This window comes from Ostrinia nubilalis, chromosome 25 (genome assembly GCF_963855985.1).
Source record: "Ostrinia nubilalis chromosome 25, ilOstNubi1.1, whole genome shotgun sequence".
In the NCBI taxonomy this organism is placed as follows: Eukaryota; Metazoa; Arthropoda; class Insecta; order Lepidoptera; family Crambidae; genus Ostrinia; species Ostrinia nubilalis.
The window spans coordinates 10190971-10208190 of NC_087112.1; the positions used below are offsets into that span (position 1 = coordinate 10190971).

The 17220-nt window shown below is 37.7% G+C and overlaps 1 protein-coding gene across 2 annotated transcripts in view; it reads left to right on the forward strand.

The window, feature by feature from the left end:
* LOC135084162 (inhibin beta B chain) overlaps nt 1–17220 on the forward strand; it is a 28725-nt gene that overhangs the window by 10383 nt on the left and 1122 nt on the right. For both annotated transcript variants that reach the window (XR_010259769.1, XM_063978907.1), the window contains exons 2-4: nt 2001–2107; nt 16204–16422; nt 16918–17196. Coding sequence is in view for 1 of the 2 variants with exons in the window: in XM_063978907.1 (XP_063834977.1) it covers nt 2001–2107; nt 16204–16422; nt 16918–17196 (605 nt within the window). In the remaining variant the exon portion in view is untranslated. The remainder of the gene's footprint in view (nt 1–2000; nt 2108–16203; nt 16423–16917; nt 17197–17220) is intronic.

Consider the following 17220-nt stretch of genomic DNA (forward strand, 5'->3'; position numbering starts at 1 on the left):
TACATTTCTTTAAACAACAAATCCACTGACCTCATTTATCTCAAGAAGGTAGGTACCTACATGATACTATGAGATAGGTAGATGATGAATTGTCTGGTGCATCGCTATCTCTTTTCAACTTGCCTTTGACCTTTCACGTATATCAGTGACAGGTCTGGAGACAATATAAAACTAACTTTAACCTGGTTCTTAATTACATCAATTCGATCCTTGAAGACCAGCTGATGCAATGACCACGAGAATTTCTAAGTTCGATTCCGGTGGAAACAATATTTTAAAGCTAGATTAGACTGACATATCTGGGACACGTCCTCACTAAAACCGGTTTGTTAAGTACTTCAAAGTAGAATAGACCTTAGGGAAAAAGTGAATGTCCTAAAAGCCATCTACGGGGAAAATACTACTGCAATGGATACTAAAATAAAATGATCTGATGATGATGATGAAGGGGAAAAGTCGTGAATTAGTAACTTTGATTATAAGATAACTAAGTAAGTAGGTATTGAGTAGCATTTTCCGGCAATATCCGCTTTTCAAATATTTATTTGGTACTAGCTATCCGCCCGCGGCTTCGCCCGCGTGAAAAAAGTTCTGTTTTTAGAATTTTCCTGGAAATTATACGAATTTTTCTCGCCGTAAAAACCATCCTTGGACCTCAACGAACATTTATAAAAAAATAATTGGTATAATTGGTCCAGGCGTTGTTGAGTTATGCGCTTACCAACACATTTTGCGATTCATTTTTATGTTATAGATTTACGAAGCTACGATAGCCGAACGGTGAATGGGTCGGACTGGCCGACTCGAGATCCGAGGAACGCGGGTTCGAATCCTACTGCCGCTCGTCTATTGTGGTGAACCCATTCGTAAAACAAGCATATTTAGCTTACCACGAGGGGCTAACGGGAGTATTAGCATACTTATTATTATTCTGTGGTATTAGTAATTTGTGCAAAAACAAATTAGTAATAATTAAAAAAAAAATACACAACCGATTAACCTAGCAAAAGAGAGCATCGTGCGTGACTGTTTTTTGTAACTTAAAACGGAAATATAGAGCTCTTTAGTTCTTAGATGTACCGAATTTCTTTTCCTCCTTGACCGTTACTTAACTGCGACGTACATCTTGTAAACATTTCGGGAACTACGCGCCAATAATCGTGGGTAGGCAGAGTCCACCCGCTATCGGCACCTTGCTTATCGGCCGTGGGGCAGCGGGCGCCAATTACTGCGGGTCAGCGTAGTACGTGCCTGATATACGCAGTGTTGTTGTTAAGGTAAAATCAAATTTGCGGAGATGTTTCCTCTTAAACCTCGGAAAAGTAGTTACTAGTTTTGGGGGCAGAAGACTGGATAAGTTTCATGGCGACGACGCCACTTCTCAAATAATTAATTATCTGATGATATTTACATAGGCTTTGTTCCTTACTTTTTGTTTATGTGGGTGCTCTTTCGGGTCTTTATCGCTGCAGCTTTTAAATCGATATACCTACGTAGCCTATAGGTACTTATAGTTGATTACTTAATTACTTTTGATTATGTTCCAACTTTGAGTCATACCATTTCATACGCTGATACGCTTCTATTATAATATTTCGTAATCTACCTATGCTGTAAGTTATGTAAACCAGACTCTTATGCCTATTGCTCTTCGATTTTTACCTTAAATACGTACTACATACCAGCAACAGTGTTAACTGCCTATTGCCAGTCATGCCATCTCGTTCTATCGCAAAGAATCACCATTTGATTAGAGCGAGAGCAAAAACGGAAATGGATAGTTAACAGTGTGGCCGTGTGTACAACACATCTAGATTTAAACTTAGACAATGACTGCTGAAAAAAAGGCGCAAACTAATCTCCAGAAAGAGTAATATGAAATACACAAAAAATACAAATAACTTGCATTTTCAAGCCTATAAGTAGGTATATTTAATTATCACTTACCTCTAGTCCTCCTCGAACTCCATTGAAGCCTCTGACGAAGTTCTCTGTTGCAGGAGGATGCCTGACCTCCGGGAGGTACCCGTTCAAGTGCCTCCAGTTTGAGCTGCCGCCGGACGTCGAACCCGAGGAGGTCACCGTGGTCGAGCTCTGGTTCTATAAGGTAAGAGATATTACATTTTTGAAAAACGGTAGGATGGTGTGAAGCGATACAGCGTGATTTTTTTGACCATATTGAGTGGCCCTACATAAAGACAGACTGGCCTAGACAGAACAGTTGGGGACTGGAATTCGCTGCCTGCTGCTGTCTTTCCTGAACAATATAATCTGGGCCTTTTCAAATTCAAGGCGAGATTGAATAGGCACTTACAGGGCAGATAATGTAATATCCTAGACTGCACCTCACTTAACACCAGGTGCGATTGCGGTCAAATAAGTACCTTGTCATGCATAAAAAAAATGATTAGATAAGTATAGTTAGTAAAATAGCACACTAAAACATGGGATGCTTTATATGATTCCATAAAAAGAATTCTTCCCATATAACCTACTTAAGGCTACTTACCGTAAAGCTGGTTCCATTCAAGCCATTGAGTCCAAATGATCGCACGACCCACTTTGGTTTAAAGATTCACTTCACAAATTCACCACACATTAGATCACAAGTCACACACACAAAATAACACTCGATTTGTTAAGTAAAGTCTTTAAAAATCTTGCAAAACCGGCATACACCGATCCGTATGCTTTCCGTTCAACTACCCTCCACGGAATTTTCGTAATAACTGTCATTTGGAAAAAGCGCGGGAAACGTGAGCGTGACGGGCGCGTTTTTTATATGTGCATGTGGATTGAGTGATCCTTGCTTCAATCTTAACAAAAATCGAGGAAGTTTTACTTAAAATATGTTAAAACATTGCGATGAAGTTTAAAAATTTGTTAAACCTAAGATAAAAATGTTATGGCCAATAAATAGGAGCACTCATACCGCACGCTTTAAGAAAACGTCAACATGTTTATTTCAGAAAATAAAGCCTTTCCACTTCTTTTTATAGTATTGAAAAATTGTTAAGAATATGTTAAAACTATTAACAAATTCAGAAATTCCTTGCATGTCCCGTTCCAAAGTTATGACGATTATTTAGGATCACTCACACCGCACACGGGCCGTATGAGTGCTCTTCAAAATAATGACTTTTTATTAATAAATACGTTTTATTTCTGTTGGGAAATGTGTGCAAACTGACGAGCGAATTTGTTAAAGAATAAGTGTGACAAAACTTAAAAGCTGAAGGAAGAAATTAACCTTTATTCTTTCCTCCAATATGCCGTGTGAGTGATCCTTACTTTTACCTCTATCTGCTCATATGTAGTTCGTAGGTAGACTGAGATAGTATCTAAAATTGTTAATTGTTTTTAACAATTATTTGGCATATATTTTGCTTTTATTAAGGTCATAATTTAAGAAATATTAGGCTTAGATGATTCCTAAAGGAAAATGGTGGTTAGGGTACGTATGATTTTTTATTTTGAGAGACTGTTTCGATTCATCAGAAGTTTACATGTGAGATTTAATAATATTATTTTATCGTATTTTATAGTCCAACCAAAAAAAAACAGTTTTGTTGAGAAATTTGTAATTTATTTAAATAAAACCGTGAGTATCTTTGTGGTGGACTGCAGTGGACTGTATGCGTTTGTGTGTGTTCGAGAGCGCTGACCGGACGATGATGACTGCCGTTGAGAGCTTGCCCTTACTATGTCAGGCGTAGTAGGTGCTACTTGCAGGAATAAAACCACTATTTCACTTGCTGAGACTTCTCGCGTTTATTATTCGCTTCCTTTTCTCAGTTCTTGCTTCTTCAGATCACTTGTTGCTTGGAGCACTTGTTCTCTGAACTGAACTCAACATTTAACTTTAAATAAACTTTAAATAAACTTGTCTCCCGGAGCGCCTCGTTCCGTATTTATAGAGCCCCGGGCTATATCCATCCCTTTCTCTCCCGATATTCCTGTCTCTGTCTCTCATGTTCTGGACCATAGTTCTGGAATGTTCGAAGCGAGAAGTCCGATGTTGCCGTCCCGTTTCTTTTTCTCTCGAATATTCCAGAAGTGTGTGGAAGAGTAATTGATGTGCAAGCGAGATGACAGATAATGTGAGAAAGAGATGGAATGTAATAATTTATCTCTAATCGACTCTAATTGATTATTTTACAACATTATCTGACTATTAATGTTGCTAATCGAATCTAATTAATACGTTAGCGTATTTCCTTGGTCGACGTCGCTAACAATCTTTCTCAATTCATAGTACAAGTCAAATTTGAATTCAATCCTATAAACAATTGTAATGTTTCTTTATTTCTATCATTCAAGATGTAGGGGTAAACCACTAAAACTCGCGCTACTGCCGACCGCGGCGACGGACGCCCCCCGCGAGTTTTAGCGGAGGCCCCTAAACCTACTACATATTAGATTGCATTGGTTTTGCATTGTCACGTCTGACGAATCGGAACAGTCTCACAAAATAAAAAATCATATGTACCCTAATCAACATTTTCCTTTAGGAATCATCTAAGCCTGATATTTCTTAAATTATCACCTTAATGAAAGCAAAATATATGCCAAATAATTGTTAAAAACAATTAACAATTTTAGATACTATCTCAGTCTGCCTACGAACTACATATGAGCAGATAGAGGTAAAAGTAAGGATCACTCACACGGCATATTGGAGGAAAGAATAAAGGTTAATTTATTCCTTCAGCTTTTAAGTTTTGTCACACTTTTTCTTTAACAAATTCGCTCGTCAGTTTGCACACATTTCCCAACAGAAATAAAACGTATTTATTAATAAAAAGTCATTATTTTGAAGAGCACTCATACGGCCCGTGTGCGGTGTGAGTGATCCTAAATAATCGTCATAACTTTGGAACGGGACGTGCAAGGAATTTCTGAATTTGTTAATAGTTTTAACATATTCTTAACAATTTTTCAATACTATAAAAAGAAGTGGAAAGGCTTTATTTTCTGAAATAAACATGTTGACGTTTTCTTAAAGCGTGCGGTATGAGTGCTCCTATTTATTGGCCATAACATTTTTATCTTAGGTTTAACAAATTTTTAAACTTCATCGCAATGTTTTAACATATTTTAAGTAAAACTTCCTCGATTTTTGTTAAGATTGAAGCAAGGATCACTCAATCCACATGCACATGTTTTTTATTGCTAATTTTAAAAACTTTTTATTTACTGATATTACGTGATCAGAAGGGTTTATTTATTTAAATATTACTTATTTCTAGTGTGTGTATATATAGTTTGTGTAGTTTGCTGATATTTAGGTAAGTTTTTTTGATATTTCTTTCAACATGAACGAGCCCCCCGATCCTTCGGGGGGTTTCGTCCCTCCGCCAGCCAGTTTTGTCACTGTATTGTCAGAAAAGGAGAATGAATCTGGTAATATGGACACTGATAGTTCTATTAGTTCTTTACAAGCGGCTGTTTCTGAGCATTCCCCTAAAATTTCTGCAAAAAGGCGCCGAAAGCATTCCCGCCATCTTAAAACTTCAGTTGTTGATTTTACTAAAAAAGACCTTACGAATACCTCGGCTGTATCATCCCCCGCTCAAACTCCAATTAGTGATTCCACTAAAGATAATGTGACAAACCCCGTGATTGCTTCTGCTGTACCGACCTCATCTCACACTCCTATTGGCCGCCAAATGTACAAAAATTCTGATTCTGCACCTTATGTAGTCCATGTACAAAAGATAGTTAATTCACCAGACTCTGGAACCACACTGCACCCTGTCATTTTTGGAAAACTCCTGCAAAGATATTCATTCCATAACATTATTAAAGGCAGTTTAAAAAAAATTGGTCGAAATAAAATGTCCATAGCCTTCTCGAAAAGTGAGGATGCCAACTTGTTCCTCATACACGACAGCTTAGTGATAAACAACTTAAAAGCATTTATTCCTACTTTCAATGTGACCAGAATGGGCCTCATAAGAGGTGTTCCTGAAGAGTGGTCTGATGAGGAAATAATTGGCAACATCACTGTCCCTGAAGGTTGTGGCAATATTATCAAAGTTAGACGCCTAAACTTTAAATCGTTTACTGATGGCTCTCCTGTCTGGAAACCCTCACAGTCTGTAGTGGTGACCTTTGATGGTCAAATACTGCCAAAGCGAATTTACATGTGTTATAACACTTTGCCAGTTGATTTGTATGTATATCCTACCATACAGTGCTACAATTGTTGTAGGTTCGGTCACACTAAGCTTCAATGTAGGTCAAAGCCTCGGTGTTACAAATGTGGTCAATCACACACCGGTGAATCTTGCCAGGTTGATGAGGAGGATGCTACTTGTTGCTTATGCAGTGGGTATCATTTTGCAACTAATAAATCTTGTCCAGAATTCTTAAGGCAAAAGAACATCAAGACCTCTATGGCTAACAATAGTATATCTTATGCAGAGGCTTCCAAAATACACCCACCTGTCTCAAAATCATATGCTGATGTTTTAACATCTAAAGCTAGCCCTTCAACATCATTTATTAGGCATGTGGATAAGAATGTAAATAATAATGTAAATAATAATGTATCATATAAAAAAACAGTCTTTATGAAACCAAGGTCAGCTCCACAATTAACCAAGGGTTATGATCAAGAGGCTCATAATGCCCTTATCAGAGATTTTGCTATACCTACTCCTTCAAATGGCTGTGCTCTAACCTCAGAAAAAGAACAAGATTTACATAACAATCAACAATTTACTCTAATTAATTTAATTATTTCATTAATTAAAATAACTCAATCCAACCCATCACCGTCCCACGCTGCTAATATAATTGATAAATGTTTAGAAGTAGTTAAAAATGGATTCGCTGGCAACAGTGCTGCAGTGGAATAGCCGCAGCATTATTAACAAAAAGTCAGATTTAATTTATTTATTGAACAAGTTCGAGCCCTCTGTCTTTGCCTTGGCAGAGACATGGCTCAAACCAATGTACAGTTTTAAAATAAAAAGTTATTCAGTAGTAAGAGATGATCGACCTGATGGCTATGGTGGTGCTGCATTACTAATAAAAAATAGCCTACCATTCACCTCAATCTCTCTTCCTGCTCACAATGTAAATATGTCTATAGTAGCTGTAAATGTAAATGGGTGTTTCTCTGCTATTTGGAAAATCGTCCATACAAGACTGTCCTGAAGTAATTTTATTAATTGTTGAGAAATTTTGCTAATGAAATTCAGGGCAATAGTAATTTAAATACATATCTAAAAAAGCCCACACATTTTCCCCTTAGTTTTTGAGTTATTGGCGATTTTTCGCAAAACTACGACAGGGGACTGTTGCAACCACCCAGGGGAATGTTTTATGGACAAAAACAATTAGTATTTTTCTTTAAGTAAACAAACTCTTTATTTTTCTTTGCCATTATAAAAATATGTAAGTTTTTGAAACAAATAATATTATTATTAAAACAAATATTACTAATTAATAATGACTTTTCTTAAGCCTAATAACAGTAGCATTAAACTTAACGAACAATAAAGTTTTAAGACTTAAATTGTATGACACTAAAGTCAGTCTTTATAATAATCAAAAATGTAGTATCCTGCCTTTTAAAACAGAACCAAAAAAATACAAAAAGTAATAAACAAAAAACATTATTACTGCTATTTTTTGTTTTTTGACCCCATTTCTGGTGAATGTAATATTGAAACGCTATTCTTGTTATTTCGTGTTGGGTCAGATGATCTTAAAGGCGCCTGATGTTCTTCTGCGAAATCTTCTGAATCAGATGTAGGTATTTTCTCTTCCGAAATTATATGTTCATTATCATCATCATCATTTCAGCCATAGGACGTCCACTGCTGAACATAGGCCTCCCTCAAAGACTTCCATGTTGATCGATTCGTAGCGGCCTGCGTCCAGCGCCTTCCTACTACCTTTATAATATCGTCGGTCCACCTTAAAACGCAGCGTGGGACGTCCACGCGGCCTCCACTACAGAACCTTGCTGCCGATGGGCCATCAGTTCTGCGTACTATGTGCCTTCCTATTGCCACATCAGCTTGCTAATCCGTCGGGCTATGTCACCGACTTTAGTTCGTTTACGGATCTCCTAATTTCTGATTCGATCTCGTAAAGAAACACAAATTATTTGTTATGTCTTCATGACTTTCTTTTTTGCACGAAACTTAGCACAGTGCTCCCTCTAAACCTTTTTTACAGTCTTATGCTCACGACAACTCATATCTTTAACTGATTTTAATTAAAGTTTTTCTTTTTTCTTCTTTTTTTAAATTTTTCTTTTAGGGTAATGTTTCAAGTCGATGATATCATAATTGCACAGCTATACGTTTTTGTTCCAGAAATTCTTCTCATGTTTCGCGTAGCTTCTTTTTCGGTGAAATTTTGAGATAATACCTACTAAAAAGACGTTATTTTAGTGGTCAAAACCTAGGAAAACAGTAGTATGAACAGTCCCCTGTGGTATGAACAGTACCCTGTGCTATGAAATGACAGGGGAATGTTCGCCAGGGGAATGTTATTTTTACGTGAATACTTCATAAAACAATATCATTTAAAAACATTAAAATAAACGCAACTTATGTGGCTACATACTAGAAGATTAATTAATTTAAACAAATTGTCGTTATTAAAACTCTTAAAATAGTATAAAAAAAGGCTCACCAGGGGAATGTTTTCACTGACGGCCGAAACGCGTGGTTCACCAGATGACGCAGTAGTAGCATTAAACAAAATAGCGTCTGCCCACTAGCTACACAACTGAACAACCTTAACACCTATTGCGTTCCGTTTCGCGATCTAAGTGCTTTGCGCCAAAACTAAATATGACTTTAAACCGGTTTTAAAATTTTAACAGGGGAATGTTTTAATAATTTGATGACAGCATTCTCAGAAGGATATTTTGATTAAAATTATATTGTAAACATTGTTTGTGATGTATTAAGATGCTAACTGTTATTGTTAATGTATTTGGATATTTTTTATTCAAATATCAACAGCAATATAATAAACATTTGTAACAATATGTGTAATTCTGGAAAAGGGACGTACCAGGGGACTGTGATTTGAGACGTTTGAGGTTATTTATTCGAATATTCCATGATTAAATTACTAAATATGCTATGTCATGCTAAGAATACCTAATTCTATGTCGGTATTGATACAAAAACCTGAGAAATTTTAAGGTTTACTACATAAATTTAGCTTGGGACAGCGATTTTCCATTTAGTGGAGAAATGCCCAAATAATGTATGTTTTGTGTCTGTATATAAGGTGTTATTTTTTATACTGATCATACTTTACCAACATATCTAATAAAATCATACAAATAAGACCCACGTGTTTTTTCAAAAAAATTCAGGCTAGTTTTCGAGTAAAACGACAAAGAATGTTTCGAAAAAAATAAAAAATAAATCATCCTTTGAGCGCGGTGCGTATTCGTTTACGCACTATCGTAGTAGCCGGCCGAGGGCAACGACCGCTGCCACGTGCCGCGCCGCGTGAGTCGGCCATATTGATATCGCTGCCAGTCGCTCCGCGCCCACAGCCCGCGCCGAGCCAACGATCGGCATGCGGGAGCGCAACAACATAAATAATCGTCCCAGTCCGTCCCATGTGCCCAAACGTATTGCAGTGTATGTGCGAGTTATTAAAATGCCGCGCTTGATAAATAACAAAACGCAGGTGAAATTATGTTTCGGGCACACTAACTGGCCGACGAGAAACATTGACGAGTCGAAAACCTTCACACCTTGTTTGTTTGGAGCCGCGCAGCGCTTCAGGGAGCGCAGCCGTTTCCTGACTTGACGAGATCCCGTGCGCTTCGAGGACGAAGTTCTGGATATCAATTTCAATCACCGGCACAGTGCTGGCGGTACCCAGATGCGAGCGCCGCAGACGACGGCTTTTGCGTAAAAATACGGAATGCCTTATCAAGGAGTTGTTGCCAGAGGGCCACGACCGCGACCGAGTTCTATCGATGGATATTGCGGAAGTCTACCTAGGTACATACCTACAGTGTGATTTGGACAGATGAGTGCTTGTTTACGCGAAAGGGACTTTTTCCGTAAAAAAGTTAGTGCGCGAATTGTGAATACAACATCCGACGTGGTGTCTAGTGAACAGCAAGCAAGTGTGCAGCCCGGAAGCATCGTGGCTAGATTAGACAGTGCAAGACAGTGTTTACGTGAACATTCAACAAAGGCTTGACGTTCAAAATGTATTGTGATTAGTGTAATTGAGTGTAATAATAACCTAGGAACTTTAAATAACAACATTCAAAATAGGTAAATGTGTGAATAAGTAAAATCAATGAATCTAAAGTGTGATGGCAAATCATAATTTAGGAATTAAAACCAGGAAAATTGATCAGTGAGTTTTATTTCCAACACCTATTCATATTCAATATTAGGGTGCATTTCCACTGAAGCGAAGCGAAGTAGTAATAGGTATGTACCTATCAATTTTTTATTACGTCTCTAAATAAATTGCGTAGGCATTACGAAACCGTAGATATTGAATTCCAAATTTCTATCCTTTTTTAAATTTCTAGTTTAACGCGGATGATTCGCCTCGGTTCGTTGGAAAAGTCCCCCGCTATTACACTAATGAAAATACACTTATTTACCTACTTATGTGGCTAGATTTTGTTTCTCCCAGCGCGTAGTACCTATTAACATGACGTAACATCGTACATACTCACGAGTGATAATTTTTGGTAACGTAGGTTTAGTGTAATCTAACCTTTATGTGTGTGAACGTTGAATGAACGGGCGCGGCCATTGTTCGTACTCGTATGAATGAAATGAATAAAGAAAGAGAGAGAGGCAGTGAGTGAAGACAGGATGGTTGTAAAAATAATATCTTTTTTTTGTTAGGAAAAGTAAAAACAAAAACTAGCCTGAATTTTTTTTTAAAAACACTTGGGTTGTATTTGTATGATTTTATTAAATGCCTTGGTAAAGTATGATCAGTATAAAAAATAACACCTTATATATTCCCTATCCTTCATCTGATATTTTCACGGCCGAATACTGAAACGCCATTTAAATATTTGACGGCTTCTCAAATAGTTAAGCAGCTCCTAAACTTACATTTCGCATACTCAAAACAATATCTGAGCAGTTCTCAATTTGTAAGCACCTCTCAAATTAAGTTGCACTTAAACGCCACTCAAATGAATTTTCGCATACTGAAACGCCATTCAACGCTAAGCATTACTCAAACAACTGTCAAATCGTCATAAGCAGCTGTTAAATTTGAGAGTGCTTGCCCGGTATCTTAAATCCTATTCTTATACCTAAATCGACCTAAATAGTGGTAAATAATGTGTGTCATCGTTATCATTTCTTTCGAGCCTTGAGGAAATACCTAGATCTAATCGCAGGAACGCAATAAGGCTGAACGCTATTGAAAAATATTATTATAATGACATGCAATTCCGAGCGAGGTTCCGCGTCTCTAAAGAAACGGTGTTGTTTCTGGATTCATAATTTGGAAGCTCTTTGAAACCCCTCACCAAACGCCATACAACCAGTGGACCAAATACTTATTATAACCCTACTGTTCTACGCAACGGGAAGTTATGAACGTGTACTAGGTGATATTTTCCACATCCAACAACCAACTGTGCATCGTATAGTGCACGAAGTAACAACCAAAATAGCTGCTATGAAACCGCAATACATAAACATGCCTATTTCTGAGGAATAAGGGGACATCGCTTAAGTAGCAGCATTTCCAAGAGTTGTTGATTTGTCAATTTGATGCTCTGTCAACAATGATAAATGTCAATTGTGGTTACGTTTCGGTCCACGATCGCCACTTAATAGATTTCAACAATAAAAAGTATCACCTTTAAAATTATTTTTTTAATTAAATAAAAATGCAAGCATTAATTTTTTTATATGACAAAATGAGATTTATATATAATAGAAACTAAAAATAAACTGTTCTATGTTAAGTTGATTGAGTATATTTCCATAAAAGACAATACATAAACAAACGATGCTGCGTGTAATGGATAAAAAACGCAAAGTTATCATTTGTGTAAATGAAAACATACTTTTTTTGGTAAATGTTGCCATTATGTAAACATTTGAGAGCTGCTTAGCTGATCACGGCTTCAAATCCGTTGAGTGGCGTTTGAGAATACCATTTAAAATTGAAGGATACTTAAATTTAGGAGCCCGTCAGCTGAGTGAAAGATTTGAGTAGCGTTTCAGTATTCGGCCGTCAGTGTGTTAAATGATATTTTTTCCATGTTACCTAGACCTTATAAATATAGTTTTAGGTGACTTTAACTCACACCATCAGTCCTGGGGTTGTACATATACTAATAGTTATGGAGAGGAACTAACAGATTTATTGGATTCACACAACCTATTTGTCTTAAATTCTGGTGCTCCAACACGTCGTTCACAGCCTAACCAAAGTAGCAGTGCAGTAGATCTATCTATTTGTACTTCAAATCTTGCTCCTTTATTGACCTGGGAGGTTTTAATGTCATCCTTTGGTAGCGATCATTACCCCATAGCTATTCATTTCCCTAATTTTAAAGTTTCCGTCTCCAAACAGATATCTAGATCTCCCTTTAACTTACCCAATAGCCATGATAGTGATCTTTGGACGAAATATAGAAGTAGTGTAGTAAATAGGTTTTCTTCTCTCCCAAGCATCGACCCTGGTAACGAAACGGCTTGTGCTGAAGGTCTAGCGCATGTTTTAATAGAGGCTGCTAAAGAAGTCTTCCCCGTAAAAAATAATTCACCACGTAAAATACCTTCTCCTCCGTGGTGGGACAGTGCATGTACAGAGGCTGTTAGGCAAAGGAAAATAGCAGAGAAAAATTATAGTAATGATATGTCAGATTCAAATTTCCAATTATTGTCCAAAGCTATTGCAGATACCCGTAAACTGTTCAAGAACAAAAAGTTTGAGAGTTGGAGAAAATTTTGTTCTTCTGTCTCTCCAAATACTCCGTCCACTGTTGTGTGGAGTTCCATCCGGAGATTTAGATCCGCCTTTTCAGAAAATAGTAATAGTAGTATTCCTGAAACCTTAGTAAATGATTTTTTAGACAAATTGGCACCTCCTTGGGTAGCTCAGGAGTTGATTCAGTGTCCTACCTACTTGCCTGTCTCCCCAGAATCTACTGGCCTAACCTCACCTTTCACTCTACATGAGCTTAAAGCCATTGTCAATAACACACATGACTCCGCTCCTGGACTAGATAACATACCATATTCATTTTTCTCCAATGTCAATGACAATGTTCTTGAGTATTATTTACAAATAATCAATTCCAGTATGATGACAGGTAATATTCCCCCATCTTGGAAATGTCAACTAGTGTTGCCATTTTTAAAACCGGGTAAAAATCGTTCCGATGCATCCTCTTACCGGCCTATAGCGTTGTCATCTGTTTTAATCAAACTTGCGGAACATCTGGTTAAAAATAGATTGGAGTGGTATATTGAAAGTAATAAATACTTGGCTAGCAGTCAATATGGATTCAGGAAGGCCAGGAGTACTGTTGATAGTTTAAGCTTACTTATTTCAGATATTAGATTATCCTTGTCCGAGAATGAGTCATTGTTAGCTGCTTTTCTTGACATCCATTCTGCATACGATAACGTTATTTTACAGATTCTAAAAACAAAACTTGAGAAATTGAATGTACCGCAAATTTTTTCTAATTTTATTATTAACATTTTATCGGATCGTCGTATTAGTTTACCATTTGTAGATACTGATCGCTCTGTATGGAGAGGATTACCACAGGGCTCGGTTCTCAGCCCTCTTCTATACAATATCTACACTTACGACCTAGAACCAGCGCTAGGTAATACTATCAAAATTCTTCAATATGCCGACGATCTGTTACTGTATTGTGCTGATAAATCACCTACAGTTGCTAAATCTGTATTAAGTTCCTCACTAGTCTTATTGAGCAAATGGATGGATGACAACGGCTTACAAATCTCAACTTACAAAAGTGCAGTCATGTTATTCTCTCGTATGCGCTCACCCCCACTTATAGAAGTACTTTATAATAATCAAATTATTCCTTTAGTAGATCATTTTAAATATCTAGGTGTTATATTAGATTCGAAGCTCACTGGTACTCCACATTGTAATTATGTTATCACTAAATGTGAGAAACTCTTAAATATGCTTAGATGTCTTTCTGGCGTGTGGTGGGGAACCCACCCTTTTTCCATGAAATTACTCTACAATGCGCTTATTAGGAGTATATTAGACTATGGGACCTTCGTTTTAGAACCTGGCAGTGTTACATCTTTTAAAAAACTGGATAAAATTCAATATAAAGCTTTGAGATTGATAACTGGAGCTATGCGGTCTAGTCCGATTAACGCCCTCCAAGTTGAAACATGTGAACCTCCATTAAGCTTAAGACGACAGTTTTTGTCTGACAAGTTTTTGTTCAGAATTATTCAGTTTTCTAACCACCCCCTTATGGCCAAACTTCAATCCCTCTCTGAAATAATAAATACATCTAGTTATTGGAGCCACAAATCTATTCCCTGCTTGGTTACTAGTTACCTAAAGTTTCAGTCTCTATCGTCCCCAACCCACAGATCTGACAATCTCCCTCTTTTTAGTTCCAGTTATGAATCACTTTCCTTTGCACTTAATGTTTTTTATGATCTATTCGATAAAAATGATCCCAACATTAGAATTCACTTTAATTATGTTATTGACACAACATTTAATGATTTCCATTTAATTTTTTCTGATGCATCAAAACATACTGCTGCAGACTGTGTTGGTATAGGAATTTATCATTCACAGTATAAAATTGTACAAAAAGTAAAAATGCCACCAGAAACTTCTGTTTTTACTGGAGAGTGTCTTGGACTTTTAAAAGCTGTTGAATATGTGAAACTAATGAAATTAAAGAAAACTGTTATTTTTACGGACTCCATGAGTGCTTTGCAAGCTCTAAATAAATTTCCGTTTCATCTAAAATATCAATACCCAGTAATTTTTGAAATAAGACGTATGGTATATGACTGCTTTAATAATGGACTTGTCATTAACTTTGCTTGGATCCCTGGCCACAAGGGAATAACAGGAAATGAAATATCAGACCGTTTAGCGAATGATGCGGTGCAGTGCGGTGATGTTTTTCCCTATAAAAACTATCCTCATGATCTTCAGTCTTTGCCTAATATATATCTAATGAAAAAGTGGATTACTAATTGGGAGTTATCATGCCAAACCAAAGGTAGATTTTATGTAAAGATACAACCCAATATACCTGTGAAACCGTGGTATCATAATGCGAAGTTTAGCAAGACAATAACATCTATTTTAATACGATTAAGGCTAGGTCACACATGCACTCCTGCTCACCTTGCTAGACTTCGTATTGTGAGAGACCCTATGTGTGAATGTGGGGTTGATATTGCTGACGTAAATCATATATTTTTCTCTTGCACTTTGTACGACAGATCTAGCTTTCTGGATGGTTTAATTTCTTCCCATGTTCCCTTCCCGACCAGCATTACCCAACTTCTCCTTTCTTCCGATTTTACAGTATACAAAACATTAGCTTCATTTATTATTTTAAACAATATCAAACTTTAATTTTGTATGTATATATTATATAAAAAAAAAAAAAAAAAAAAAAATAAAAAAAAACGTGTAATATATTGTAAATTAATGTATATTAATCTAATGTTATCCTACTACATTCCACTCTCCTGATCACTTTCTTCTCTCCGTCCGATCCTTCCGTTCCGTATTTTTTCTTTCCTTAACCTTTTCCCCGTTTTTACTCGACAAATGGCAACACACAAGCCGTGTAAAGCCAACAACCGAAAAAAAAAAAAAAAACTGTCATTTGAATTGACCGTCGCGCGTCACTGCTTTTGTTTTGGTTGTCTATGGTCTTGAATGTCAGATTCAGAATTCGAATAGTTTTTTCAAATACTCGTAAAAATAGGAGTCAAATGACCATCTAATTAAATGTTAAACAACAAATAGGGTAACAAAAAAAACTGGAGGAGCTATTTGATGTTTTTTACATTTTCACATCAGAAAAATTGCTAAACTTTTTTTTTCTTTTACTTTCCATTAAATGGAACTAATTATTTGTCCATTTTTTCCGTGACGGCGGACCAGTTAAGATTATGAAATTAATATCTGATAAACAATTTGATTAAACCACAACTACCCTCATTCCAGGAGCGCGACCCGCTGGATGAGTACAACCAGACGTTCGTGATCTCGGAGGCGGCTCACTGGGACAGCCAGCAGCAGTTCAAGAAGACCAAGCCCATCGCCATCAAGGAGACCAGCATCGGAGAAGGTTGGGTGCGCGTGGAACTGGCCTGGGCTGTGAGGGTCTGGCTAGAAGGCCGGGAGACCACGCACACGCTCCATGTGGCCTGCAGGACTTGCCAGGTAGGTTCACATAAAAAGACCAAGCCTATCAACAAGTAGACCAGTATTGGAGAAGGTTGGGTGCGCTTGGAACTAACCTGGGCTGTCAGGGTCTGTCTGGAAGGCCAGGAGACCACGCACACGCTCCACGTGGCCTGCGGAACTTGCCAGGTAGGTCCACATAAAAAGACTTAGCCTATCATGATAGGCTTCAAGTAGACCACTTTAGACCGTTAGACGTTGGCAAGGGCTAGGTCCGCGTGGAATTGGCCTAGACCGTGAGGGTCGGGAGACCACGAATACGCTGCACGTGGCCGTCGCCTGCAGAACTTACCAGGTAGAACTTCAAGGTTCAAGAAGACCAAGGCCTAATGGCTAGCAGTTAATTCTTAATTTATGGTTTATCCTGTCAAATATTCTATTCGTAGTCTCCCAATTTTTGTGTAAAGAAAATAGGCTTTAAAACAATAAAGACATTCTAAGCACTATTCATCAATTCTGTGGTCTTTGTTACAGCTGCGCCGAGCGCCCATCTCCTTCCACAAGAAGCACCGGCCCTTCCTAGTCCTCTACACCAAGTACGCTGGCAAGCGGCGCCGGGGCAGAGCCCTAGAATGCGGGGCCACCACCAGCGAGTGCTGCCGCGAGCACCTCTACGTCAGCTTCAAGGACCTCGGCTGGGACGACTGGATCATCAGGCCTGCTGGCTACCACGCCTACTTCTGCAAGGGGACCTGCGCCCCCATATCTGCTGTTACTATGGCGGATAACAATTACCACCACAATATTATTAGGGTGAGCATTGCAAGATATAAACTT